The 27,213-nt window shown below is 28.6% G+C and overlaps 3 protein-coding genes across 3 annotated transcripts; 1 reads left to right on the top strand and 2 right to left on the bottom strand.

Annotated features, from left to right (window-relative positions):
* Positions 1–8,048: 8,048 nt before the first annotated feature.
* LOC103575357 (odorant receptor 49b-like) lies at positions 8,049–14,905 on the bottom strand. Its single transcript, XM_008555111.1, has 9 exons — positions 14,762–14,905; positions 13,582–13,701; positions 13,391–13,511; positions 12,737–13,001; positions 9,754–9,885; positions 9,588–9,678; positions 8,500–8,636; positions 8,184–8,316; positions 8,049–8,105 (listed from the first exon to the last, which is right to left on the bottom strand). The coding sequence occupies exons 1-9, from the start codon at positions 14,903–14,905 to the stop codon at positions 8,049–8,051; spliced, it is 1,200 nt and encodes a 399-aa protein (XP_008553333.1).
* A 489-nt stretch (positions 14,906–15,394) lies between these two features.
* Positions 15,395–21,301, bottom strand: LOC103575373 (probable cytochrome P450 6a13). The gene is made up of 5 exons (XM_053742004.1): positions 21,258–21,301; positions 18,030–18,805; positions 16,397–16,603; positions 16,089–16,340; positions 15,395–15,924 (listed from the first exon to the last, which is right to left on the bottom strand). Exons 1-5 carry the CDS (start codon positions 21,299–21,301, stop codon positions 15,761–15,763), a joined length of 1,443 nt encoding a protein of 480 aa, XP_053597979.1. The 3' UTR covers positions 15,395–15,760.
* A 3,439-nt stretch (positions 21,302–24,740) lies between these two features.
* LOC103575356 (uncharacterized) lies at positions 24,741–27,210 on the top strand. The gene is made up of 4 exons (XM_008555110.3): positions 24,741–25,512; positions 25,693–25,797; positions 26,811–26,969; positions 27,102–27,210. Exons 1-4 carry the CDS (start codon positions 24,931–24,933, stop codon positions 27,162–27,164), a joined length of 909 nt encoding a protein of 302 aa, XP_008553332.3. The 5' UTR covers positions 24,741–24,930; the 3' UTR covers positions 27,165–27,210.
* Positions 27,211–27,213: the final 3 nt, after the last annotated feature.

Consider the following 27,213-nt stretch of genomic DNA (forward strand, 5'->3'; position numbering starts at 1 on the left):
GGTAAGTTTATGCGGTGTAGGTACTAATTTTCGGTATTACTTAAATTTCAACACCGCAAGCGGTAGAAATATTCTTTACCGGTGTTAAAATACATTGATAGAAAAACAATCTTGTTTCAAGAAAAATTATTTCTTCAAAATGTGGTTCTTGTTTCAAAATTTTTAATTGATTTAATTCAAAAAATAAGTCTTTGAATCAAAATATTCAAATTCTCTGATAGAGAAAAAAAATTCTTCGTTTGAAAATTTTATTCTCCGATCAAGTCTTTCTTGTTTCGAAACAAAATTCTGACATATTTCGCTTAAGAATTTCTTGCTCTTGGACTAAGATAGGCAAAATGTAGGTTCAAGGCACTACCGACTTGTTTCGAGAATGGCGGGATTTTTAAATCAAGATATCAATTTACTCAGCTTGAAAAAAAAACGTTTTTTTTTTTATTTTAAAAATAAAAAATTTTAAAGTGATTTTTTAGGACTACATTCATTTACTTCAAATATGTTAATGTAGAAATTTATTTTAAAAAAAATTTTTTTTTTTCATTACCTTAAAAACATCTTCCGTCAAGGAATTATTACTTTAACCAAAAATTTAAAATTCTTGAAATAATAATAGGATATTTTTAGTTGAAGAGACAAGTGGTCTTGCTTGAAAAATTCAATAGTATCGATTGAAGATAATATAGTTTCGGGTCAAGACACGAGAGTTATCCATCAAAGATACAAAATCTTTAAAGCCAGGAAAATCGGAATCAAGACAAGAATTTCTTGAAGCAAGACAATTGGATTTCTACCGAAATAAATTCTCGGCTCAATAAAGTATTTCTTGAGTCAATATAAAATTTCTATCAGTGTAGAGTTCACTTATCTCCAATTTTTTGCGGGCACCATGATGTTTTGAGACATAAAATGGCGGGGTTGGCCCACTCGGGAATAATATTCTCAAAGTAAAATATTTTAACACCAATAAGAATGTCTACATAAGCGGCGGCGTTATTTTAACACCGCTTTCGGTGTTTAAATTTAACACCGCCGATTTTAATAACTACACCACTTGGACTTACACCGGTTTTTTTTACAGTGTAGAACATTATTCAAAAGAAACCAATAGTTTTTAAATATTCCCTAGTCCAATATTTTTATTTGTTTACTTCGTCCATATTAGCAGAGGTGTAGTTTTAGACAATAAGATTAGATAACCTTAATTGTGATTGAAAACTGGTGGAGCCGCGGTTTTTAAACAATTACCGAAATAAAAAATAATTATTAAATATTTCTTTTCCTTTATATTAAAATTATATAAATTTTTATTCGCATTGAAGGATGTTTGGGCCTTTTCGCTATTACAGTTCAAATATATTTCTGCGAATCATTGTTAATTTATTTAAATTTGTTAATTTGGTAATGCAAGTGAGCGTTATAATAACAACAGGAATTGATACTGTTAGAAACATAAATAACATTCCAATTGTATCGAATAATATATGTTACATATTTCCAATGACAACGATATTGACTAAAGCGACATTTTCATTTTTTAATGAACAGAAAATGAAGGATCTTATTAAACGGGTATACAAACCTATTGATACATTACGTTTTTCTTCTGGTGAGTTTTTTTTATATTTTGTTATTTATTAATTAAATCTGTATTAAAAGCTGAATTGCATAGAAACTTTTTCTCAAATAATAAGTTTATAACAGCGTTATATGAAAAACGTGTCCGTATAAAAAAACAATATATGGTTAAGATATATAAAATCATATATGTTTGCAACAAAAAATTATATGATATATTATATTGTATATTATAAAAAATTATATAGAGATTTTGGCTGATTTAATATTAAATTATATACACGGAGAGATAATTATAGTAACAGTTACAATATATTATGGGAATGGTTCCCATACTGCATGGTAACCGGTTTTTTTGAAATGTTGATTATAGGAACGGCACCCATATATATTATGGTAATCATTCCTATAATTATGGATATAATTCCTATACGGTATCGGGATAGTTCCTATGAAATTATGGTAATCGTTACTATGTACCTATAGTAATGGTTACCATAATATGATGGGAATGGTTACCATAATATTATGGGAATAGTTACCATAATATTATGGAAATAGTAACCATAATATTATGGGAATGGTTACCATAGTATTATGGTAATGGTTACCATAATATTTAGAAATTATAATAATTTTTTATTTCTATAGAATTTTGCAGTGTAAATTATTATGAAGTTATTTATTATTATTATTATTATTATTATTTACAAATTAATTCTTATCTGACCAAAAATAATATTTTATTGTAATATAATTTCACAAAAAGATTAAATATACAAAAAAAATGCTTATTACAAAAAAAAAATTATTATAATTTCTAAATATTATGATAACCATACCCATAATATTATGGTAACCATTCCCATATACGCTTAGGAACTGTTTCAATGTGGTTATAGGATTGGTTCCTATTTGCTTATGGGAACTATTCCTATGAGTATGGTAATCATTACCATGATTCTTTCACATGCGATATGGGAACTGATACCATAATGATAGGAGTTGTTCCCATACTTATGGAAACTTTTCCCAGAAAGTATGGGTCTATATCCCATAATCCCAAGTAATCATTACCATAACGGTATGATGATATTTCATAAACGTACTAGGAACAGTTTCTTTAATTTTTTCTCCGTGTACAGTAGCAAATATATGTATGCCGTATATATAACTTATATGTTTTTTATATTAAGCCATATATACATTTACATTTACCTTGTAATATATTGTACTGATATATTTCCTTTTATATTAAAAAATATATGATTTTCATATGAAATGAAATATATGGTAGCATATAATTTATATAGTATATGGCATCATATATTTTCTTTGTTATATTTAAGCATATATTTTATTTGGTGTATGTATATGTATATAGATATATCATATATTTGCATCAAATTAACTAATTTTGAAAATTTTATACGAATAAGAAACTTTTTTTCCATACACAATATAAATATATGTTTTTATATATGATCAGAATATATTTTTCGTATATGATAGAAATATATATTTTTATGCATGATAAAAATATAGTTTTTATATATGACGAGAATATATATTTTCATATATTATAAAAATATATTTTTTGTATATGATCGACGTATATTTTTATTCATGCTAAACATATATGGACTCGTATATGATGAATATTATATTTTTTACAAATTTTTTTTTCTCAACTCACTTGTATCTAGATATCGGAGTATTAAAAATGATACGTACTGCATTGTCATACCAATTTTTCGACAGCGCAATATACATATTTGTATGTATAAGTGTCAGTGCATCGACATTTTTACTTGCGAATTACCACAATCGTGAGTTACCCATTCGTGGTGTGTTTCCAATAAATTCAACAGATACACCGAATTATCAGATAATATATGGACTCCAAGTGTACGCTATTTTAGTTAATTGCGTATGGGTGTACAGTTTTGACATGATACTTTTGGGAATGATAAGATGGATGACCATAGATTTAAAAATACTTCAACTTAATTACAGAATGTGTCCATATTACCAGGAACCACGTACTAATTTTGTTGTACCTAAAGAAGGATTTTCAGTAATCGAAAAATTTAGCTATTTTGCTGAAATAAAGCTAGATGATGAGATAAGCCGATTTGTGGCATTTAGTGAAAAAGAGGCCAACGTCAAAGACGATTCATTTCTAAAAAGATTTTTATCTTGTGTTATGCATCAACGTAAACTTATTGCTAATATAAATGATACTAATGATTTGTTTAGTGTTGTACTGTTTGTACAAACATTTTCGAATTGTTCGTTAACTTGTATGGGTCTTTTTGGACTCGTTGGTGTAAGAATTCATGGAATTATTTGAGTATACCCGGAAAAAATTACAGAGATATGACCATATATGTATGATCATATATAAAACTGTAAAAGTCGATACCGATGAAAATATATGATCATATTTGATATCATATATGATTTTATATGATCATTTGTAATCATGCCATAGTAACATGTGATCATACTTAAAGCTACGAAATTGAATCACTTCATCTATCATCATATTTTATCATAAATAAAATTTGTTTTCGTATCTGATCAGATATTGGTATTATCAGATAAATAGTTAAATACGACTGTATATGATCATGTCTTACATTACATATGATCTTATATGAATTAATCTAAAAAATTCGAAACAACTGCATATATATGATCATATTTGATATCATATATGATTTTATATGATCATTTGTAATCATGCCATAGTAACATGTGATCATACTTAAAGCTACGAAATTGAATCACTTCATCTATCATCATATTTTATCATAAATAAAATTTGTTTTCGTATCTGATCAGATATTGGTATTATCAGATAAATAGTTAAATACGACTGTATATGATCATATTGTACATTACATATGATCTTATATGAATTAATCTAAAAAATTCGATACAGCTGCATATATATGATCATATTTGATATCATATATGATTTTATATGATCATTTGTAATCATGTCATAGTAATATGTGATCATCCTTAAAGCTACAAAATTGAATCACTTCATCTATCATCATATATTATCATAAATAAAATTTGTTTTCGTATCTGATCAGATATCGGTATTATCAGATAAATAGTTAAATACGACTGTATATGATCATGTCTTACATTACATATGATCTACATGATTTTATCTAAAAAATTCTATGCAGCTGCATATGGTTATATTTGATATCATATGATCATATATTATCATAAATAATATTATTTGCCGTATATGATCAAATGTATCTAAAATCGATATTAAAGAATAATATTGTTGCAGTAGGCTACAGATCTAGCTGAGCTAAACATCAATCTTGTGCAGCAAAGACGCAACATATCTTAGTATTTTTTTCCTGTGTTATCTAATATTTATCTTAACTTTAAAAATAACTCAGGTCATTACCCTGAGCTTATATCGAATGAATAAATTTAATTTATCTTTCAGAGTATAAAAAAACACAGAAATCCAATGAATGACATCGTGATGCTACAAATTGGATTTTTAAATTTACTTTACTGGTGTGTGTTTGGGCATTTTTTGATAGTTCAGGTAATGTCACTAATTTATGGTTTTTGTCGAATTACCGCGAGGGCTAGAGTTCGAATCCTGCCTGGTGTTTTTGATAAAAATTATAAATAATAATTTTTTTTTTTTTTTTTCAGCATGACTGTTTGATAGACAGTATTTATGAATGTGGTTGGGAAGACCACTTGACAAATAAAAAAGTACCGCAGCTTATAATAAATACAATATTACATGGAATGCAACCGATTGTAATAACAGCTGGACACTTTTTCGATCTCTCTATGAAAACTTATCTTGAGGTAAATCTTAATATTATGGCTTTAATTTTATTTAACTTTTTTTAATTATCAATTTTTGTTATAAAATAACATAATTTTTTAAGTGCAGATCTAAAAATAGATAAAACTATTCCCTAGAAAAAAAATCAGATGTTTTGTATTTTTTTTAGGTTAAGTACTTAATTCCTTAGATTATTAATAAATAATTATTCGTTTAGGTTTTGAACAAATCATATTCATTTTTTGCAATTCTTAATACTGTAACAACCGAGGATGATTTTGAATAGATATTGAAACAATTTATAGAATAGAGAACAACTTTGGAGCCACTGTCTTTCAAGACTATTGCGATGGACATTGTCACTTTGTCACATGTACTTATTCTCGAGGGTCATTAATTTTATCTAAGCTTGTCGTGTTTGGTTATCCCTAATTTAAAAAAGGGATTTAAAAAGATTCAAAATAAAAAATTTTAAATACTTTATACTACTTTTGAATCGCTCTTCTTATGGGAATTTAATATTGCAAATCGTTTTAAATCCCTTTTTTAAATCAGGGATAGCGTAATGTACACATGCACTTTTGTATTTACTAAATAATGTCAATGAATAAAATGAAAAAAAAAAAAAAAAAAAAAAAAATTAATAAAAAAATGCTGCTGTTTCTTAATTTTTGACGTCATCTTAACCTATATTCAGTTACAGTTATCAAATTCAGTATTTACTTTGGCGAATTCAAATTAGGGCAATTTATCAAAATTTAACAGAATTTGAGATGAAAACAATAACTTTCCGAATTTTTCGAAAATCGATCTTACCTAAAAAATAAATAGGGGAGGCTAGCTTAGATTCCTATGTAGATTCCCTCAAGACGCGTATTAATAGACGATAGACACAGAAATCCAGATATCCCGAATTCTATAGAAATTACTTATATAAGAACTTGGATATATAGATTTTCCACAAAAAATTGTGGAAATATGGGAATTCAGAATTACTGTAATTTACGACGAAATGCCGTATTTTACGGTGATTCTCCTAAATACCGTAAATTACGGCAAACTTGCAGTAAAATATCGCAGTATTGCCGTAATTTTACCGCTAATTTGCCCCAAAATACCCCGAATGCCTTAAATTGCGGTAATTTACAGTTATTTGTGGTAAATTAGGGTAATTTACCGTAATTCAGATCTGCTAGAGTACCCATGCAATCTCACATGGATTTTTTTAATAGGGGTTGATTTTCATAGCGGGAGATTAAAAAAAAGTTGTTAAATAAAATACACTATCTAGACGGAGAGAAAAGTATGGTAACTGTTCCTAGTACGTTTATGAAATATCATCCTATACCGTTATGGTAATGATTACTTGGGATTATGGGATATAGACCCATACTTTCTGGAAAAAGTTTCCATAAGTATGGTAACAATTCCTATCATTATGGTAACAGTTTCCATATCGTATGTGAAAAAATCATGGTAATGATTACCATGCTTATAGGAATAGTTCCCACAAGCAAATAGTAAGCGATCCTATAACCACATTGTAATGGTTCCTAAGTGTATATGGGAATAAGCCCTATATATTATGGTAACTATTCCCATAATATTATTGTAAACATAACCATCATATTATGGTAATGGTTACCATAATATTATGGTAATCATTCCCATAATGTATGGAAATTATTACCAAAATATCATGGTAACTATTCCCATAATATTATGGTAACCATTACCATAGGTACATAGTAACGATTACCATGATTCTATTGGAACTATTCCGATACCATATGGGAATTATACCCATAATTATAGGAATGATTACCATAATATATATGGGTGCCGTTCCTATAATCAACATTTCAAAAAAACCGGTTACCATGCAGTATGGGAACCATTACCATAATATATTGTAACTGTTACCATAATTTTCTCTCCATGTAAGTTCTACTATCATACAACGTATATTTGAATTAAACTGTGCGTAATAGTATAAAAAGCATATTCCGCATGAAAATTTTTTATCTGATGAAGATATATTAAGGCTCGGCCGTACCTCACAAAATCTCGAATTTAAAAATTCTGATTAAATTTTGAATATCTATAGGGCACGAATAATAAAAATCTTCTAAGGATGATCGTCTTCTGCTTTTTGTCGGAAACTAATAAAATTGCTGTTATGATAATTATTCAATAAATATTTCGTAATCTTAAATTCGAGATTAGGTTAGGTGCGGCCCAGCCTTAAAAAATATATGTTACTGAATGAATATATATGTGACAATACATGAAATTTTATATAGAACTATATATATTTTTTGGCCAATTTTATTATATTTCTTCATATATGTTTTCTCTTATATAATTTCATATATTTCGCTATAATTTGAATATATTATTCATATATCTGAAAGCTTATAAGATATAATATATTAGAAAATAAATGTTTTTATATATGGAAACAAATAAGAATACATATATAATACACCAATATATGGTACGAAATACTGATCGAAGGATCTCTTAGCATTTAGAAATGTTGCAAACGGGATTTGTGTTGATTATATAGACTCATTAGATAAATAGGTGTGCTAATACTTATATATTATAGATAAACATTCATAAATTACTATTCCTCTCTCAGAGAATTTATGACTGTGAAATATGACATTGTTGTTTTCATTATCTGTAAAATGCAAATTAATTATATATTTTATTTGATGGTTATATATATATATTATCTTATAATATAGTATATAGTTACTGTACTGAAACACTCCAAGGATACACGATAAAGTTTACCCAATGTTATAGAACAGGGTGTTGACAACTTAACAATCATTGAAATCAACATTTTCTGTGATTTAGCTGAATATTTGTACCAATTGGTTTGACATCTTAAAAAGCATTAAAATGTTTATATTTAATATCTATTGATATCTCTAGAGTCATGTGGAACAAGTCTGCGCAAAACCATAAATTTCGGACTGAAAAGCATGAGTTTGCACAGTCTTACCCTTTGCGCACACTCGCCCCACATTACTCCATATTAACTTAGAAAGTAAATTAAATATAATTACGCGCAAAAATATAAATAATCACTGCTGTCTATTAATTTTTGGCCATACCAACAGAGAATAAAAACATCTGCTATTTCTGCTAGACCACAAGTTACGTATCTTATTACTTCAAAAAATTCGTCTTTTTTTATTATAGCCTGTTAAAAAAAATTATATTCATTTCATGGATTATTTAGAATTTTATTTTATATGAAAATCGACTATTTTTTTTTTTTCGAGTCTCTCATGAAAATTTGTTTGCATACGATGTTTTAAGAAGCCTCTCCAAAAATCGAAGATAAAAATTTTTCAAGAGGTCGCTCACGAATTTTTAAAATATAAAAAATGATCGAAATTTGAATTTTTATTTCAAATTTTTTTCTTTCTTGGCAGCAATAGTTTATATTTGTGAAATCATGACTACGCTGAAAATTTAAGCCCAAAATTTAAATATTTAAACCTCGCTCAAGAATTTTGAATGTTTTCTAGCGACCCTTGAATATTAATAATAAAGCTTCTCGATTTTTTTACCATCAATTTGCATCACAATCAATAAAAATATAACGGAGAAATATAAATAATAATTTATTTACATACTTTTTTATTTTTTAATTCAATTTTTCGGTTTTTTCGCTTATTAAAAACTTAGCAAATTTTATTATTTAAGACTGCCCTGTATATTTTTGGTTATGCAAAAGTTATATTCTAGTGCAATGACAATAATTGAGTAATAAAAAAATACAAAAACTAATTCAAAGTATTAGTCACATATTATCAGTTAATATTCAAAATTTTTGAGCGCCATTTAAATATTTAAATTTTGGGCTGAAATTTTCAGCATAGACATAATTTTATAAATATAAACTATTGCTGACACGAAAAAAACAAAATTTCGAAGTAAAAAATCCAAATTTCAATTATTTTTTATATTTTGAAAATTCGTGAGCAACCTCTTGAAAATTTTTTATCGTCGATTTTTTGGAGAGGCTTCTTACAACATCGTAAGCCAACAAATTTTCATAAGAGACTCGAAAAAAAAAAATAGTCGGTTTTTTCGGGCCACTCTAATATATATATATATATATATATATAATAATTATTCGACATACTTGCAAGCCGGTAATACACAGTGTAATTATACTTATAGTCATCGAAAAGCATAAAGTAACTGAATAAATATCCTGAAATTTTTCAACATATCTAAAAAATAAATATAATTTATTAGCATAAACAAAATTAATAATGACAATTACACTGAATTAAATTATATATTACTGGAGCATTTTTTGGTGCATTTGTTCACATGTTCTTAAGGATTTGAAGAAAATTTCATTATTAGTGCGATAACCTAAATTTTTTTCATTCATCGTTTCTTTGATCGTCATGTCAAGATTTTTGAGCCTGTAACTGTAGTAAATTTTAATTTACAAATAAATGAATATATATAGGATAAATACACCAATAGATGGACGAATATAAGACGAGTATAATTCATTTTATTATATCTTATTTATATTTTTTTGGAAAACATGAGAGTCTGCTTAACCGTCCATTTATTGGTACGCTTACCCTACCACATTTATCTATCCCGGAAGAAAACGCCATGTATTATCATGCATATTTGAAATATGCATGCTTAAAGCATGACTGCATGATATATGTGGTGTTTGATCATGGAGATTTATATTCAATGCATGACGAGTGGAGCAGTTACACGTGATACATGCATGATCCTACATGTTCATGTAGGTTTCAAACATGACTTTTCGTGATTTATACATTCATGCCTGCTCATGCAAAGTCATGTTTAATCATGCATGGTTTATATCCAGTTATGCCTGATCATGCATGACGAGGGAAGAATAGTCACATATGATCTGTGTGTGGTTCATGCATTGTCACACATGATTATACACTTTCATGCATGTTTCAATTAAGACTTTACGTAATTTATGTAGTCATACTTGATCATGTAGTTATATTAAATCATGCATGGTTCATGCAAAATCATGTCTGATCATTCATGACTATGCATGACGAGGGACGAATATTCACATGTCATCCATGCATATGGTTAATACAGGATCATCATACATGATCATGCATGTTTCAAGCATGACTGCATGATTATGCAAAATCATGTCTGATCATTCATGACTATGCATGACGAGGGACGAATATTCACATGTCATCCATGCATATGGTTAATACAGGATCATCATACATGATCATGCATGTTTCAAGCATGACTGCATGATTATGCAAAATCATGTCTGATCATTCATGACTATGCATGACGAGGGACGAATATTCACATGTGATCCATGCATATGGTTAATACAGAATCATCATACATGATCATGAATTTTTCAAGCATGATTATGTAAAATGACTGGTAATCATGCATGGATCATGCAAAATCATGTCTGATCATTCATGACTATGCATGACGAGGGACGAATATTCACATGTCATCCATGCATATGGTTAATACAGGATCATCATACATGATCATGCATGTTTCAAGCATGACTGCATGATTATGCAAAATCATGTCTGATCATTCATGACTATGCATGACGAGGGACGAATATTCACATGTGATCCATGCATATGGTTAATACAGAATCATCATACATGATCATGAATTTTTCAAGCATGATTATGTAAAATGACTGGTAATCATGCATGGATCATGCAAAATCATGTCTGATCATTCATGACTATGCATGACGAGGGACGAATATTCACATGTCATCCATGCATATGGTTAATACAGGATCATCATACATGATCATGCATGTTTCAAGCATGACTGCATGATTATGCAAAATCATGTCTGATCATTCATGACTATGCATGACGAGGGACGAATATTCACATGTCATCCATGCATATGGTTAATACAGAATCATCATACATGATCATGAATTTTTCAAGCATGATTATGTAAAATGACTGGTAATCATGCATGGATCATGCAAAATCATGTCTGATCATTCATGACTATGCATGACGCGGGACGAATATTCACATGTCATCCATGCATATGGTTAATACAGGATCATCATACATGATCATGCATGTTTCAAGCATGACTGCATGATTATGCAAAATCATGTCTGATCATTCATGACTATGCATGACGAGGGACGAATATTCACATGTGATCCATGCATATGGTTAATACAGAATCATCATACATGATCATGAATTTTTCAAGCATGATTATGTAAAATGACTGGTAATCATGCATGGATCATGCAAAATCATGTCTGATCATTCATGACTATGCATGACGAGGGACGAATATTCACATGTCATCCATGCATATGGTTAATACAGGATCATCATACATGATCATGCATGTTTCAAGCATGACTGCATGATTATGCAAAATCATGTCTGATCATTCATGACTATGCATGACGAGGGACGAATATTCACATGTCATCCATGCATATGGTTAATACAGGATCATCATACATGATCATGCATGTTTCAAGCATGACTGCATGATTATGCAAAATCATGTCTGATCATTCATGACTATGCATGACGAGGGACGAATATTCACATGTCATCCATGCATATGGTTAATACAGGATCATCATACATGATCATGCATGTTTCAAGCATGACTGCATGATTATGCAAAATCATGTCTGATCATTCATGACTATGCATGACGAGGGACGAATATTCACATGTCATCCATGCATATGGTTAATACAGGATCATCATACATGATCATGCATGTTTCAAGCATGACTGCATGATTATGCAAAATCACTGGTAATAATACATGGATCACGTGTGACTATTTTTTCCTCGTCATGCATGATTTAAACATGACTTTCATGCTGATAATGCAAAGCTGTATTCAAAAACTCACTTGTGAGATCAAAACTATCTTCAAGGAATCTATATTTTAAGCAAAGCCCCATTTTTCCCAAATATTTAAAATTAAAAAAAATAGAGCGTACTTAATTGAAAAAAAATTTTTTATTACTATTTTTTTTATGACAATCTGAAAAATTTTATACGATCAAGGTCGAAATTTTTTTGTAAAGAAGTAAAAATATTCTTGAGAATATCTTTAAGATGGAGTAAAAATGTCGCCATATACCAAATATGTAATTTTACAACATGTGTCACTTAAGCTTTGAAATTTATTTTTTTTTAAATTACTAATATCCGGATTCGACTAAATCGAATCGAAAAAGGATATTCTGAGTATAAATAAAATATTACATACCCTATTACTTCGAACATACCACAAGCATGCTGACAACAATTACAGTATAGTGATCCGGTTGCGATAATTATTATTGTTGGAAATGGACTTATTATACACTGATGGAGTAATATTACCCATGAATATTCAACAGAGTCGAATAGATACTCAGTGTGATATATTACGATTTTTGGCCGTGATTCATTGAGGGGCATAAAAAAGTCCATTGTTGAAGGTATTAATGGTACGAAAACCAAAAAAAGTATTGCAATCACGTAAATCCAAACTAATTCATGTTGTAAAGAATAAAACATTATTATATTTAGAAACAAAAAATTGAGCTGTTTTTTTTTTCGCTTATTTGACTTTAATTAACTATGAAAAAAAAATCATCTAGAAAAATAGGGGTACATGGAGAGAAATTACAGTAACCATTTTTCGTACGTTTATGAAAAATCAACCTATGACGTCATAGTAATAATTACTTGGAATATATGGAATATACGGCCATTTGCATGGGTATTCCTATAACCGAATGAAGCCATATGATATAGAAACCATTCTCACAGTATATTGTAATGATTACCATCAATTTTTTTCCGTGTACTGCTAGATGCTTGTAATCGTAACAATAAAAAAAGCTTAAAATAAATAATTATATCATAAATAACTTACTCGAATAAGCAAGAACAAATAGTCGGTTTAACCTTCCGGTATCTCGTAAAATCTGGTGCTCATCCTCAGTCAATTCTGCAGATAGATTATCTGATTTTATTACATTGAGCAAAGCTATAATCTGTAAGAAAAAAAAGCTTCTAAATTTTGTTTATTTAATATTATTTCGGAAATTGTTAGTATTATTTTACCTTATCCATATTTACAACACAACACATCCACTTAACAGTACACACACAATGGATTCCTATTAGTGGAAAACAATCAGCAAACTCTTCCATATCACGCCAAATATATGTGAATTTAATAACCTTCATTTGAAAAATAAGAAAGGTATGCATATATTAGAAATTTGGATTTGTTACTTTGAAATTTTTTCTTTGTGGTAGCAATAGTTTATATTTGAAAAATCATGTCTATGCTGAAAATATAAGCCCAAAATTTAAATATTTAAATGGCGCTCGAGAATTTTGAGTATTAACTGATAATATGTGACTAATACTTTGAATTAGTTTTTGTATTTTTTTATTACTCAATTATTGTCATTGCCCTAAAATATAACTTTTGCATAACCAAAAATATACAGGACAGTCTTAAACAATAAAATTTGCTGAGTTTTGAATAAGCGAAAAAACCGAAAAATTGAATTAAAAAATAAAAAAGTATGTAAATAAATTATTATTTATATTTCTCCGTTATATTTTTATTGAATGTGATGCAAATTGATGGTGAAAAAATCGAGAAGCTTTATTATTAATATTCAAGGGTCGCTAGAAAACATTCAAAATTCTTGAGCGAGGTTTAAATATTTAAATTTTGGGTTTATATTTTCAGCGTAGTCATGATTTCACAAATATAAACTATTTCTGCCACAATAAAGAAAAAAATTTGAAATAAAAATTCAAATTTCAATCATTGTATATATTTTCAAAATTCGTGAGCGTCTTCTTGAAAATTTTTTATTGTCGATTTTTTGGAGAAGCTTCTTAAAACATCGTAAGCCAACAAATTTTCATCACCGACTCGAAAAACAAGAAATTGTCGGTTTTTTTGGGTCACCTTAATATATATATATATATTTATTAGGGTGCTACATTTTTTTTTTTTTTTTGAGTGCTTTTAGAAAAAATCATAGTTCACCAGAAAAGAAAAATTTTTTAACAAAAAAAAATTCTATATCGATTACAAAATCTCCTGAACGATTAATCCGATTCCGAAAATCGGACCGAAACCAATAACTTTCGTATTTTTCAAAATTTCACATTTTCTTAGCGGAAAGTTAAAAAAATATTCGGTTTTCTCAGCACAATTCAATTTATATTTTAAAAAAAAGTAATGTTTTTTTTTTTTATTTTTAAATTATTATTTCACCTCTGGTAAGGTAATGCTTTGGACAGACAGAATAACAAAGAACCCTATCGCCTTTTGGAGAATTGATTTTTGAAAAGGCCATACACCTAAAGTACACAATTGAAAACGTAAAAAACGCCAGTCTGAATTTCTCCAGAAATCCATGCTTAGATCTTTATCAAGGTTTATAAACGAGTGATAATTTTATAAAACCATAAATAAAAGCTTACGGGGTGAATATTGACCTTTGATAATAGTTTAATTAAAAAATTAAATATTCAAAAGTTTTAAGATCTAACAGACTTTATTCAAAGTTATAAAGTCAATTAATATTTAATCCTTCTAAAATAGCTTTTGCTGACGTGTGTCACGCAATAATAAATAATCAATCTATAGTTACAGTTGCCATAACACTTGACTTGATGTTCAGTTTGTCAAGAACCCTCTTTAAGTTTAAATCATATCGAGAACACTAGATATATAGTGGGCAAACAGGTGTCAAACAATTTTTTTTTTTTTTTTTTTTTTTTTTTTTTTTTTTTTTTTTTTTTTTTTTTGTAAACATACTTTAAAATACACATAAATATTTTTTTTATACATGTTATCTTGAATACTCATACTGTTTATTATGAATAGACTATTATTAAATGAATATTTAATCGAAAAAGTAGACTTGGGCGCCATTACTGTTTAGATGAGGTACCATTTTGAGCAACGATGACAAGTAATATAATCTATGGGTGTAATTAATCTGATGGATTACTCTTACTAATAAGCTATCGGAGATATCGTAAGGTATTGTAATTTTCCAACCCACAGTTTAATAAAAAAAATGTTTGAATTATAGAATAAATGATTTTAGGCACGTTTGTGGTTGGACATTATCTTACATTAACAGATTAAATTATTTAATATAATTAAGAGTTGTTTTTATTTTTAACACGAAATAGGGTCTAAACGTCACTAAACGATAAAAATAATGATTATCATTGAACATATTATTTTCAATGATTTACTGTATTATAACTTTGTTACTTTTAGGCGTATTCCATTTAATGGAGCCAGCAGAAACAGCTTTTCATCAATTGTGTAATTCACGTCTGTTTCATCGCAAACATCAATTTTGAAATGCTGGATAAGTTTTATCACAGCTATTTTAACTTCCATCTTTGCGAAACGTAATCCTGTTTTAAGAATAATAAAATTATTTTACTATTTCAGATTTTTTAAACCACATGTAAAATAATAGTGAATTGTGTGGCATATATGATCACGTGTGGATTATGATCATATGTAAGTATTATTTAGTAGATAGTATACTTTATTACTAAAAAGTTGTATTTCCTACCGATACAATTTCGCGGGCCGGCGCCAAATGGCAAATAAGACATTTGAGGACGATTATTTATTTCCTCGGTTTTAAAACGCTCGGGATCGAATACATCGGGGTTTGGGTAGTATTCGGAATTGCGGTGAATCCCAGCAATTGGAATCCAAATTATTGTACCTTTGGGAATTGTTAAATTAGTACCGGAAAATTTATATGATTGTGTAGATCTTCTCAGTGTAAAATTTATTGGTGGATATTTTCTCAAAGTTTCTGAAATAAAAAATATATGTACATATTTATTTATTTATTTATTTACTTATACTCACCACAAACAACTTTATCAAGATATTTCATATTTTCAATTCCATCATATGTAATATTGCCATCACAAGAAATTAATTCACAATTTATTTCATCTCGCAATTTATTTTGGATTTCGGAATTTATTGCCAATTCAAAAACACAATTACTTATTGTCGATGCTGAAGTTTCATAACCAGCAACGAAAAAAATAAACAATTGGGCTGCCAAAACTGAATCTGTTATTGCTACAAAAATAATATATATTTTTATCCTACGTCAAAAATATATGATCATATATACTCTTAGATATGATCCTGCTTCGTAATTTATAGTAATGCCTGATATTAGATATGATCATATATGACTATATTTGGTATCATGTATGACCATATAAAATTTTATCCGGTATTACGTATAATCATATATGATCATATTTATAATCAGGTTTCAATTCATATACAATTATGTGATCATATTTGGTATTATCTGATATCATATATTACCATTAAAAATTATATCTGATACGATATGTGATCAATCATCCGTAGTCTTATCTGATATTATATATAATCAATCAATGATCATATATGTATAGTCATACATAATCACATATGATCATATCTAATCAGGTTTAATTTCATATATGACTGTATGTGATCATATCTGGTTTTATTTGATACCAAATATGTGATCAGTCATCTATAACCATATATCTGATAATATGTATAACCATATATGATCAATGATCTTATATGACTATACACGATCACATATGATCATATCTAATCAGGTTTGAATTCATATATGACTGTATGTGATCATATCTGGTTTTATCTGATACCAAATATGTGATCAGTCATCTATAGCCATATATCTGATAATATGTATAACCATATATAATCATATCTAATCAGGTTTGAATTCATAAATGATTATATGTGATCATATCTGGTTTTATCTGATACCAAATATGTGATCAGTCATCTATAGCCATATATCTGATAATATGTATAACCATATATGATCATATCTAATCAGGTTTGAATTCATAAATGATTATATGTGATCATATCTGGTTTTATCTGATACCAAATATGTGATCAGTCATCTATAGCCATATATCTGATAATATGTATAACCATATATGATCATATCTAATCAGGTTTGAATTCATAAATGATTATATGTGATCATATCTGGTTTTATCTGATACCAAATATGTGATCAGTCATCTATAGCCATATATCTGATAATATGTATAACCATATATAATCATATCTAATCAGGTTTGAATTCATATATGACTATATGTGATCATATCAGGTTTTATCTGATACCAAATATGTGATCAGTCATCTATAGCCATGTACCTGATATTACGTATAACCATATATGATCATATCTAATCAGGTTTAAATTCATATATGATTGTATATGATCATGTGTGATTTTATCTGATACGATACGTCATCACGAAAGATCATGTCGGATACCAGATATGTGACCATCATCCATTATGTTTTATATTAAGTATGATCATATATATTATTTCTGATGTTATGTATGATCACATATGATCTCATTTGATAAATTATATTTGATCATATTTATAAATAGTTTTACCAAGGAATTAGTAATTTTAATTAAAAAATTTACCTGTATCATATGAATCCTGAGAATTTTCTTTTAATGTCATTAATAAATCAATAAAATCATTACGATTTTCATTAAATTTTTTGCGATGTTCAATATTATCACGTGTGAGTGTAATAAAAAATTTCTGAAGCTCCCAGTCTGTAAACCACCCGCCAATAAATTTGTACAAAAATGGCGCGTATGATTTGAGTCTCAATCTTAAGAAATTTTTAAGAGTTGGTTTGAAAAATCTGTGACCCATTTTATAAAAAAGGTTATCGTCATCGAGCAGTGCGTCAATTTTAAGACCAAATGCGCAGACTCCAATTACATCGATTGCGTATTTCTTCATCACCGGTCCTATGTCAACAACATGGCCGTCAACTGACGTGAGATTTTTAATGAGAGGATCAGTGCAGCCAATCAAAAGACTGAACATTTTTTTTAGTTTCGTTGACGAAAATACCGGCGTTAATTGACGTCGCAATAAGCGCCATCTACCTTCATCAACTAAACCGACATTTGCTGACAATGGCTCATGTTTGTCGTGATATCCTAACCCTCGATCGACGAAACTGGAAAAATCTTTTACCATAACGTCTCGAATTAATTCTAAGTCACGCAAGATCAGAACTTTTTTAGTTCCCGCGTAAACGCCGACCATACGCTCGCCGGGATACTGATCGTATATTTTTTTAGTGTAATTTCCTATTGACAGTTTGCCAATAAGAACTTGAATTATCGTACCGACAAATGGAAATGGCTTTGGTCCATTTATTTTGTTTAATTTCCAATAGCTATAGTTTTTTATATAAAAATATAATAACAATATTGTTATTATTAACAAAATGATTATAAAAACATCCATGATAATTTTTCGGATGAAATTTGAAACTTTATCTAAAAAAAAGAAAGATTATATAAATTTCGAATCAAATTTTACTATTTAATTCGACCTAATAATTACCAAGTTCGAATTGTTTATATACCCCTAATATAATACGTATAATATATATATATATTAGGGTGGCCCAAAAAACCGACTATTTTTTTTTTTTCGAGTCTCTTATGAAAATTTGTTTGCTTACGATGTTTTAAGAAGCCTGTCCAAAAAATCGACGATAAAAAATTTTCGAGAGGTCGCTCACGAATTTTGAAAATATAAAAAATAATTGAAATTCGGATTTTTTACTTCGAAATTTTGTTTTTTTCGTGGCAGCAATAGTTTATATTTGAAAAATCATGTCTATGCTGAAAATTTAAGCCCAAAATTTAAATATTTAAATGGCGCTCAAAAATTTTGAATATTAACTGATAACATGTGACTAATACTTTGAATTAGTTTTTGTATTTTTTTATTACTCAATTATTGTCATTGCACTAAAATATAACTTTTGCATAACCAAAAATATACAGGGCAGTCTTAAACAATAAAATTTGCTAAGTTTTGAATAAGCGAAAAAACCGAAAAATTGAATTAAAAAATAAAAAAGTATGTAAATAAATTATTATTTATATTTCTCCGTTATATTTTTATTGATTGTGATGCAAATTGATGGTAAAAAAATCGAGAAGCTTTATTATTAATATTCAAGGGTCGCTAGAAAACATTCAAAATTCTTGAGCGAGGTTTAAATATTTAAATTTTGGGCTTAAATTTTCAGCGTAGTCATAATTTCACAAATATAAACTATTGTTGCCACGATAAAGAAAAAATTTGAAATAAAAATTCAAATTTCGATCATTTTTTATATTTTCGAAATTCGTGAGCGACCTCTTGAAAAATTTTTATCTTCGATTTTTGGAGAGGCTTCTTAAAACATCGTAAACTAACAAATTTTCATAAGAGACTCGAAAAAAAATAGTCGTTTTTTTTGGGCCACCCTACTATACATATATATACGTCTAATAATTACCTGAACGATTGCCGATAGAATGTTTTACTATGAACACTTCGAAAGTTGAATGTGTTGTAATGTCTTACTACAAAATCGATTGATGTTTTAACCAAAATAAAATAGTATATCGGGTGGTTGAAAAAAAACTTTTTTTATTAGGTCTTAAATAAATGAATTTAGTTATGATAAAAATTAAAAGCATTACAAACTCAGTACTGACGCATTAAATATATTAAATTTATAAAAGGTTTTTTTTTAGTCCCGACCTGAATAATAAAATAAGTCAAGGATCTTGGAGCATAAAAGTATATTATAGATACTTTATAAAATTGCTAGTATCTAAGTATTACTTTGTTGTGTAATTATCTATAATGGGATCATATCAATATCAATAAATAAAAATTATTAGTTTTTAGGAACTGTAATATTTATTAGCGAAATAATTTATTTTATTATTAATAACATTTTATGCTTTAGGTCAAGCAAATAATTTTATCTGAACAAATTCATTTGATAAAAAATTTCTATGTGACCTCGGGGTGACGTCAAATTGAATACTATGATTATCAGTGCGTGAGACTGGAAAAGAGCCTAAAAAATTGTGAAGGATGAAAATTAGTTGGTAAAATAAAAAAAAAATATTAAATGGACCGACAGAGCAGATGACCGACATGGATCTCACGAGTCTCGGACTCTAATAATTTTTTTCCTCCAGTATTTTCTATTATTTTACATTGAAAGTCTTAGAAATGATGTCTGCTGTAACAGACCTGATTCACCGCAAATTACCGTAAATTTACCGCAATGTGCGGTAAATCGACCGTAAAAAAATTCGGGCATATTTACCGTAATTTACGGTAAATTGGTAAATTGCTGTGGAAATACCGTAATTTACGAAAAATCCACCGTAAAATACGATAGAGTGCGTTACAGCCTCCGTAAAATATGATAATTTCACAAAGATACGATTGCGAAATCCATCTAAAATTCCCTAATGAACCCGAATGAAGGTAAATGACCGCAAATTACGATAAAGTATTTATTTACCGTACAATGCGGTAAGTTTACCGAAATTTACGGTAAGTTACCGTAATTTGGGTCCGTTAGCGCGATGATAATCAATAGGTAAAAAAAAAATTGAAAGTTGTCTGACTGCTGGTCAGCCCCGAAATTTTCCGGTGTTTTCGAGCTCAAGAAGTTTGGTATCATCGACAAACCACTTTTGATCTTTTGAAGCTCGAAAATAGTAATGTTGCATATTTCATTGCGAAAATTTGAGTAATTAACAAGAAAAAAATGAAGTAAATCGTTTATTTCTATCACCTTATGGATCGGAATTACGGTAAATTACCTTATTTTGCGGCAAATTCGCCGTAATTTACGGCAAAATGCCATATTTTACGGTAATTCTTTTCAATACCGTAAATTACGGCAAATTGGCGGTAAACCGCCACAATTTTACCGTAAAATTGCCGTAAAATAAGGTATTTACCGCAAACTACCGTAATTTGCGGTAAATTACGGCAAACTACGGTAATTTACCGTAATTCTGATCTGGTAGGGTCAGCAATGTCTTTTGAAATAATAAACCGATTTTGACGTTCAAGGTAATATTCATCGCAGTTTTTTTTTCTACTAACGTAAAAAAACAAAATTGTCATCAATTAGTTTTTCGAAATTCTTCCGACTTTTTTTTTTTTGCACTAATGAACCGATTTTGATAATTTAGGTAGCATTTGACGCGACTTCGAAACTTTCTGAGCTTATTAGATTTTAGAATTAATCCACCGAGTAGATCACAAATTATCCGAAAATATAATTCTTGAAAAAATCCAATTTTCGGAATATCTCCGAATACAATGTACTGATTATGCTCAATTTTTGAAACTAGTAAGCCGGTTCAAACGCCCTCAAAAAGCCAAATTGGTTCATTTTGTTCAAAAGTTTTAATATTTACATACATACATATACATACACTTGGACATCATTCTGAAAATGGTCAGAATAGGTTCTTAGGATCCCAAAAATTCAAGATCTGTTAAAAACTCGATTTTCAAAAATCGAAACGAAACCAATATTGTAGGGGGAAGTCAAAAAAATTAATTAGAATTAAAGTAAAAATTTTAATATGCTATCACTAAAATTTTTTTTTCTTATCATCAATATGATATTATTTTTTTTCTTGTAAAAATAATTCAGCCTCAGTAAATTTCTTTAAACTATTTCCCACTGATATTAAATATGTACATATTATATTAACACACCCCTCTGAGGTGTGAAATATTATTTATTATTCATAAATTTACTGTGAGGTAGAGGCGGTTTTTTATAGTCTAATCCTTATAAAAAGATATAAGAGGTAAAAATACTTTTGTTTAAACTAAAACGTTAGCACATTGAAAAAAAAAAAAATATAATTTCAATATGGAAAAAACGCCAATAGATTCACACTGCAAAGTTTTGGACATTGGGTTGCGTTTCGCAAAGTGAATAATAATTTTAAAAATACAACGTTTATATAATTTATAATTGTAATTTTTTAAAATTTTTAATTTAAAGAATTTGGGGATTATTCGAATTTAATAATGAACCGCCAGGTAAATATATTGCGATAGTTGCGTTTCAAATATTCAATTGGGTGATGACGACGGTTCTCATCATTCTAAACACCGCTGACTTCATTGTTAATTTTGCCGACCTGGGTGAAGTATCCTATAATTTGGGTTATATATTCCCAATGGTAACGGCAACTATGAAAGCTTACACACTTATTAAACATCAAAAAAGTATTCGTAAGCTCCTTGATGATATTCATGAGCCTATTACGAAATTGAAATACTCATCAGGTAAGTTAACATATATATATTTAGTTTAATTACTTTTTTATCTTTGCACTCTTTCAACGCTGTGGTATGATCATATATGATCAATTATGACGACACATTTTATCATATATGATCATATGGGAAGCTATATTAGCTACTACAGCTTTAAACATGATCATAAATTACCATAATTAATCTTATATGATCTTCCATAATATCATGTGTGATCAAGTATGATCACAGTAAAGTAATGGTGTTTTCACCATGATTTCACAGTAAATTAATGGTGATTTCACCATGATTCCACAGAAAATTTATGATGATTTGCCTATAGTTTTATGGTGATTTTAGAATAGCAAACAAAAAGTTGTTCAAACATTCTTCAACTTTTTTATGTAATTTTTTTAAATAAACTGAATATTTGTGTCATGATGGCCATTTTTAATTTTTGTTTGTATTCTTTTTTTTTTTTATTTCAAAGTTCTCTGAACACTTAAAAATTTTCAAGATGTGTTTTGAGAAATGAGTTTAATGGAAAAAATTGCAAAAAGCTTCAAAGTTTGATATTATAGAATGACAAAAAAAAAATAAAAAATGATAGTCATTGAAAATTTTTGTTTTTTCTTTTATTTGAAATAAAAAAATGATGGTAGGTTTTAATAACTTTTTTGTATTTTTTTTCCACAGTGAATTTCCAGTAAACTTACAGTAAATTCACTGTGAATTTACTGTAAGTTTACTGGAAATTCACTGTGGATTCACTGTGAATTGGCTGACCTTTGCAAATTTAGCGTCTCATCGAAGAAATTGCGAAATCAAAATGACCTGAATTGAGAGGTCTACGTTAGGTCCGTATAGGTCCACCAAAATTATCGTTAGGTCCCCTACAGTTTTTTTATGAATAATTTTTGAAATTTTGCAAAAACAAATATTTCATTTTAGCATGAAAAACTAAAGACCAATACGGACCTAATGATAAGGAATGCAAAAATGATCAAATTTATTGGTTTCTTTCTGAATGAGGTGCTAAAATGAAATTTTTTTTTTTTGCAAAATTTCAAAAATTATTTATAAAAAAACTATAGGGGACCTAACGATAATTTTTGTTGACCTATACGGACCTAACGTAGACCTATCAATCCAGGTCATTTTGATTTCGCAATTCCTTCAATGACACGCTAAATTTTCAAGATGTGTTTTGAGAAATAAGTTTAATGGAAAAAATTGCAAAAAGCTTCAAAGTTTGATATTATAGAATGACAAAAAAAAAATAAAAAATGATAGTCATTGAAAATTTTTGTTTTTTCTTTTATTTGAAATAAAAAAATGATGGTAGGTTTTAATAATTTTTTTGTATTTTTTTTCCACAGTGAATTTCCAGTAAGCTTACAGTAAATTCACTGTGAATTTACTGTAAGTTTACTGGAAATTCACTGTGGATTCACTGTGAATTGGCTGACCTGTGCAAATTTAGCGTCTCATCGAAGAAATTGCGAAATCAAAATGACCTGAATTGAGAGGTCTACGTTAGGTCCGTATAGGTCCACCAAAATTATCGTTAGGTCCCCTACAGTTTTTTTATGAATAATTTTTGAAATTTTGCAAAAACAAATATTTCATTTTAGCATGAAAAACTAAAGACCAATACGGACCTAATGATAAGGAATGCAAAAATGATCAAATTTATTGGTTTCTTTCTGAATGAGGTGCTAAAATGAAATTTTTTTTTTTTTGCAAAATTTTAAAAATTATTTATAAAAAAACTATAGGGGACCTAACGATAATTTTGGTTGACCTATACGGACCTAACGTAGACCTATCAATCCAGGTCATTTTGATTTCGCAATTTCTTCGATGAGACGCTAAATTCGCACAGATGAATTGGCTGTGGTGCCACACTAAAATTACTGCAATACCACTGTGAGGTAACTATGAATCGACTGTGATAACATAATAAGATCACTGTGAAACCACTATCGAATCACTGTGAGATAACCATAAAACTACAGTGACCGAATGGCACAAAATCACTGTGATTTTACAGTGATTCCAGGTCCGCGAGGGCATGTGTGAATTCACACATGGTCATATAATTATTTAAATGATCATAGATAATTATTTGTTCATATCTAAAGCTCATTATTGAACATAGATCTAGGAGCGTTAACAACTGTCAGAATAGGACTAACATACCAAAATATGGATTTCATTATATTTATAATTGCCTGTACATTTGTTGTGTTAACACTTGTATTGCCATTGCCAATAATATTGAAGACACGTCAATTACCAATACGTGTTGTTGTTCCATTTGATAAAGAACCGGATCCGATATTTCAATTAGTATATCTATTTGAACTTTACGGCTTATGTACCGAATGCATGTGGACTGTTATATACGACCCAATGGTTATGGGACTTATAAGATGGATTGTCGTTCAAACAATTATACTAGAAGCCAACTATGGTCATTGCAATAGTCTCGAGATACCTCGTGCGACTTTTTCAATGGACGAACAAGAATACAGAACAATTAAAAACTACAAGTATCTCGACGTAACTTCAGAACAAACAAAAATACATGCATTCGTACCTTTTTCATCGAAAGAGGCCCATGTTAAAAATGATTCATTTGTAAAAAGATTTACACTTTGTGTTAAGCATCATCGTCGACTATTAAGTCTTATCGATAGATTTAACAGTACATATAGCGTTGTATTGTTTGCCCAAATATCATCAGATTGTTTATTAACATGCATTGGACTTTTTCAAATGGCTTTAGTGAGTATGATTGTTTATATATTTTTTCTAATGTCCCTGATTGAGAAATCCGATTAATTTCGATAAGATTCTTCTTCAACAACAACCTAACCTATATTAGCCGCGCGCATATGGCTCATAACTTTTTGACAATATTGTAGCAGGTCAACTACCTTAAAAATATAATTTTTTATTTTATAGGCACTCAAGAAAAAAAGAAACATTTTCCGAGATGTTATTATGCTCGGATCCGGTTTGATCCATTTAGTTTATTGGTGCATTCTTGGAAATCGATTAATTATCGAGGTGTTTCAAAGATATACAAGTGATAAATCATCATTAAATTAACATTTTTCGTTGTTACAAAAAAATATATAGTTACTGATGTTTAGAGTCATGGCTTCACCTGTTTTTAATTAGAAAAAATCAAATTTTAGATACATCACTTTAAAACGAATTTTAACATCTTAAGCAACAATAATTGATAAGTTATACAAAAGTTATAAAATATGATTAATTTAAAAAATATATATGAAAATTTTTAGTTCAGTTAAATTTAACATGGGAAAAGGATTTATTTATGAATATTCAGAGTGTGAGCACTTGGAACATTGATAAATCTGTGGAGCCACGCACCTAAACAATATTAACCAAGTATATTTTCATTTTTCATAGTCATCATTAGAAAATCATTATCAACCAACGTCCAGATAATCCTATCAAAAAAATCCATGTGGGATTGCATGGGAATCCATAGGAATCTGTACAGAAAAGTATGAAATTATGTACGGATTCATGAGGTTTAATATAGGAGTGTATGAATTTATATAAGAATCCATTTAGGAAACCATGGGTTTCTATATAAGTAATTTATATATAATCTGGCGGATCTTGATTTCTATGTCTATCATTTATTGATACGCGTTTATAAATAAAACAACAGATTAATATTCCTATGGGAAACCATTCGAAAACGCCATGTGGGAACCCACTAGGAATTTCGACTGGATTTTCATATGGACTTTTTGATAGGGAACTTCAAAATTGTAAACCAACCAATTTTTATAAGGAACTCGAAAAAAAAAAAAATAGTCGGTTTTTTTGGGCCACCCTTGTATATATATATATATATATATATATATATATATATATATATATATATATATATATATATATAAGTAAAGAAATTAATCATCATACATGTAATTATTCATTTTTGCATTTACCATGCATTAAATAAGCATTGTTTTCACGTTTGGAATTTTTTTTTTTTTCTGAGATATCACATTATAATTAAAAAAAAATTTTTTCGAACATAGGATGATAAATTATGGAAATCTATATATACGAGCGGATGGGAAAATAATATTGGGTCTAAATCGAAGCAGCTTGTGCTGAATGGATTATTACAAGGGTTGACTCCCCTGGAAATGAAGGCTGGCTATTTTTTTGTTTTCTCCATGAAAACATATTTATCGGTAATTATAAGCAGCTATCTATACAGCGAAATTCAGTTAACAATATATGAAGATCTAGTGAATGGTTGAATTTTTATTGGTTGCGAATCTATACCAGAACGACCATTATTTGAATAATATATTTTTTTTTAGGTTATACAGAAGTCTTACTCATATTTCGCGATTCTTAACACTGTGATGGATGACGAGGAATAATTCGTATCAGAAATTATTGGAGAAATAACATTATATACGAATAATGTAT

The sequence above is a fragment of the Microplitis demolitor genome, chromosome 9, assembly GCF_026212275.2.
Source record: "Microplitis demolitor isolate Queensland-Clemson2020A chromosome 9, iyMicDemo2.1a, whole genome shotgun sequence".
NCBI lineage: Eukaryota > Metazoa > Arthropoda > Insecta > Hymenoptera > Braconidae > Microplitis > Microplitis demolitor.

Coding starts and splice junctions, on each gene's coding strand:
- LOC103575373 (XM_053742004.1), bottom strand. CDS start 21,301: ATGGCATTTTGCCGTAAATTACGGCGAATTTGCCGCAAAATAAG. Junction 16,604..18,029: donor TCAGGATTCATATGATACAG/GTAAATTTTTTA, acceptor TAACAGATTCAG/TTTTGGCAGCCCAATTGTTT. Junction 16,341..16,396: donor TCTTGATAAAGTTGTTTGTG/GTGAGTATAAGT, acceptor TTTTTATTTCAG/AAACTTTGAGAAAATATCCA.
- LOC103575357 (XM_008555111.1), bottom strand. CDS start 14,905: ATGGATTTCTGGAGAAATTCAGACTGGCGTTTTTTACGTTTTCAATTG. Junction 9,886..12,736: donor GGTATGTTCGAAGTAATAGG/GTATGTAATATT, acceptor AATTTACTACAG/TTACAGGCTCAAAAATCTTG. Junction 8,637..9,587: donor TGTGTATTACCGGCTTGCAA/GTATGTCGAATA, acceptor TTTTTTTAACAG/GCTATAATAAAAAAAGACGA.
- LOC103575356 (XM_008555110.3), top strand. CDS start 24,931: ATGGATTTCATTATATTTATAATTGCCTGTACATTTGTTGTGTTAACA. Junction 25,513..25,692: donor GACTTTTTCAAATGGCTTTA/GTGAGTATGATT, acceptor TTTATTTTATAG/GCACTCAAGAAAAAAAGAAA. Junction 26,970..27,101: donor CCATGAAAACATATTTATCG/GTAATTATAAGC, acceptor ATTTTTTTTTAG/GTTATACAGAAGTCTTACTC.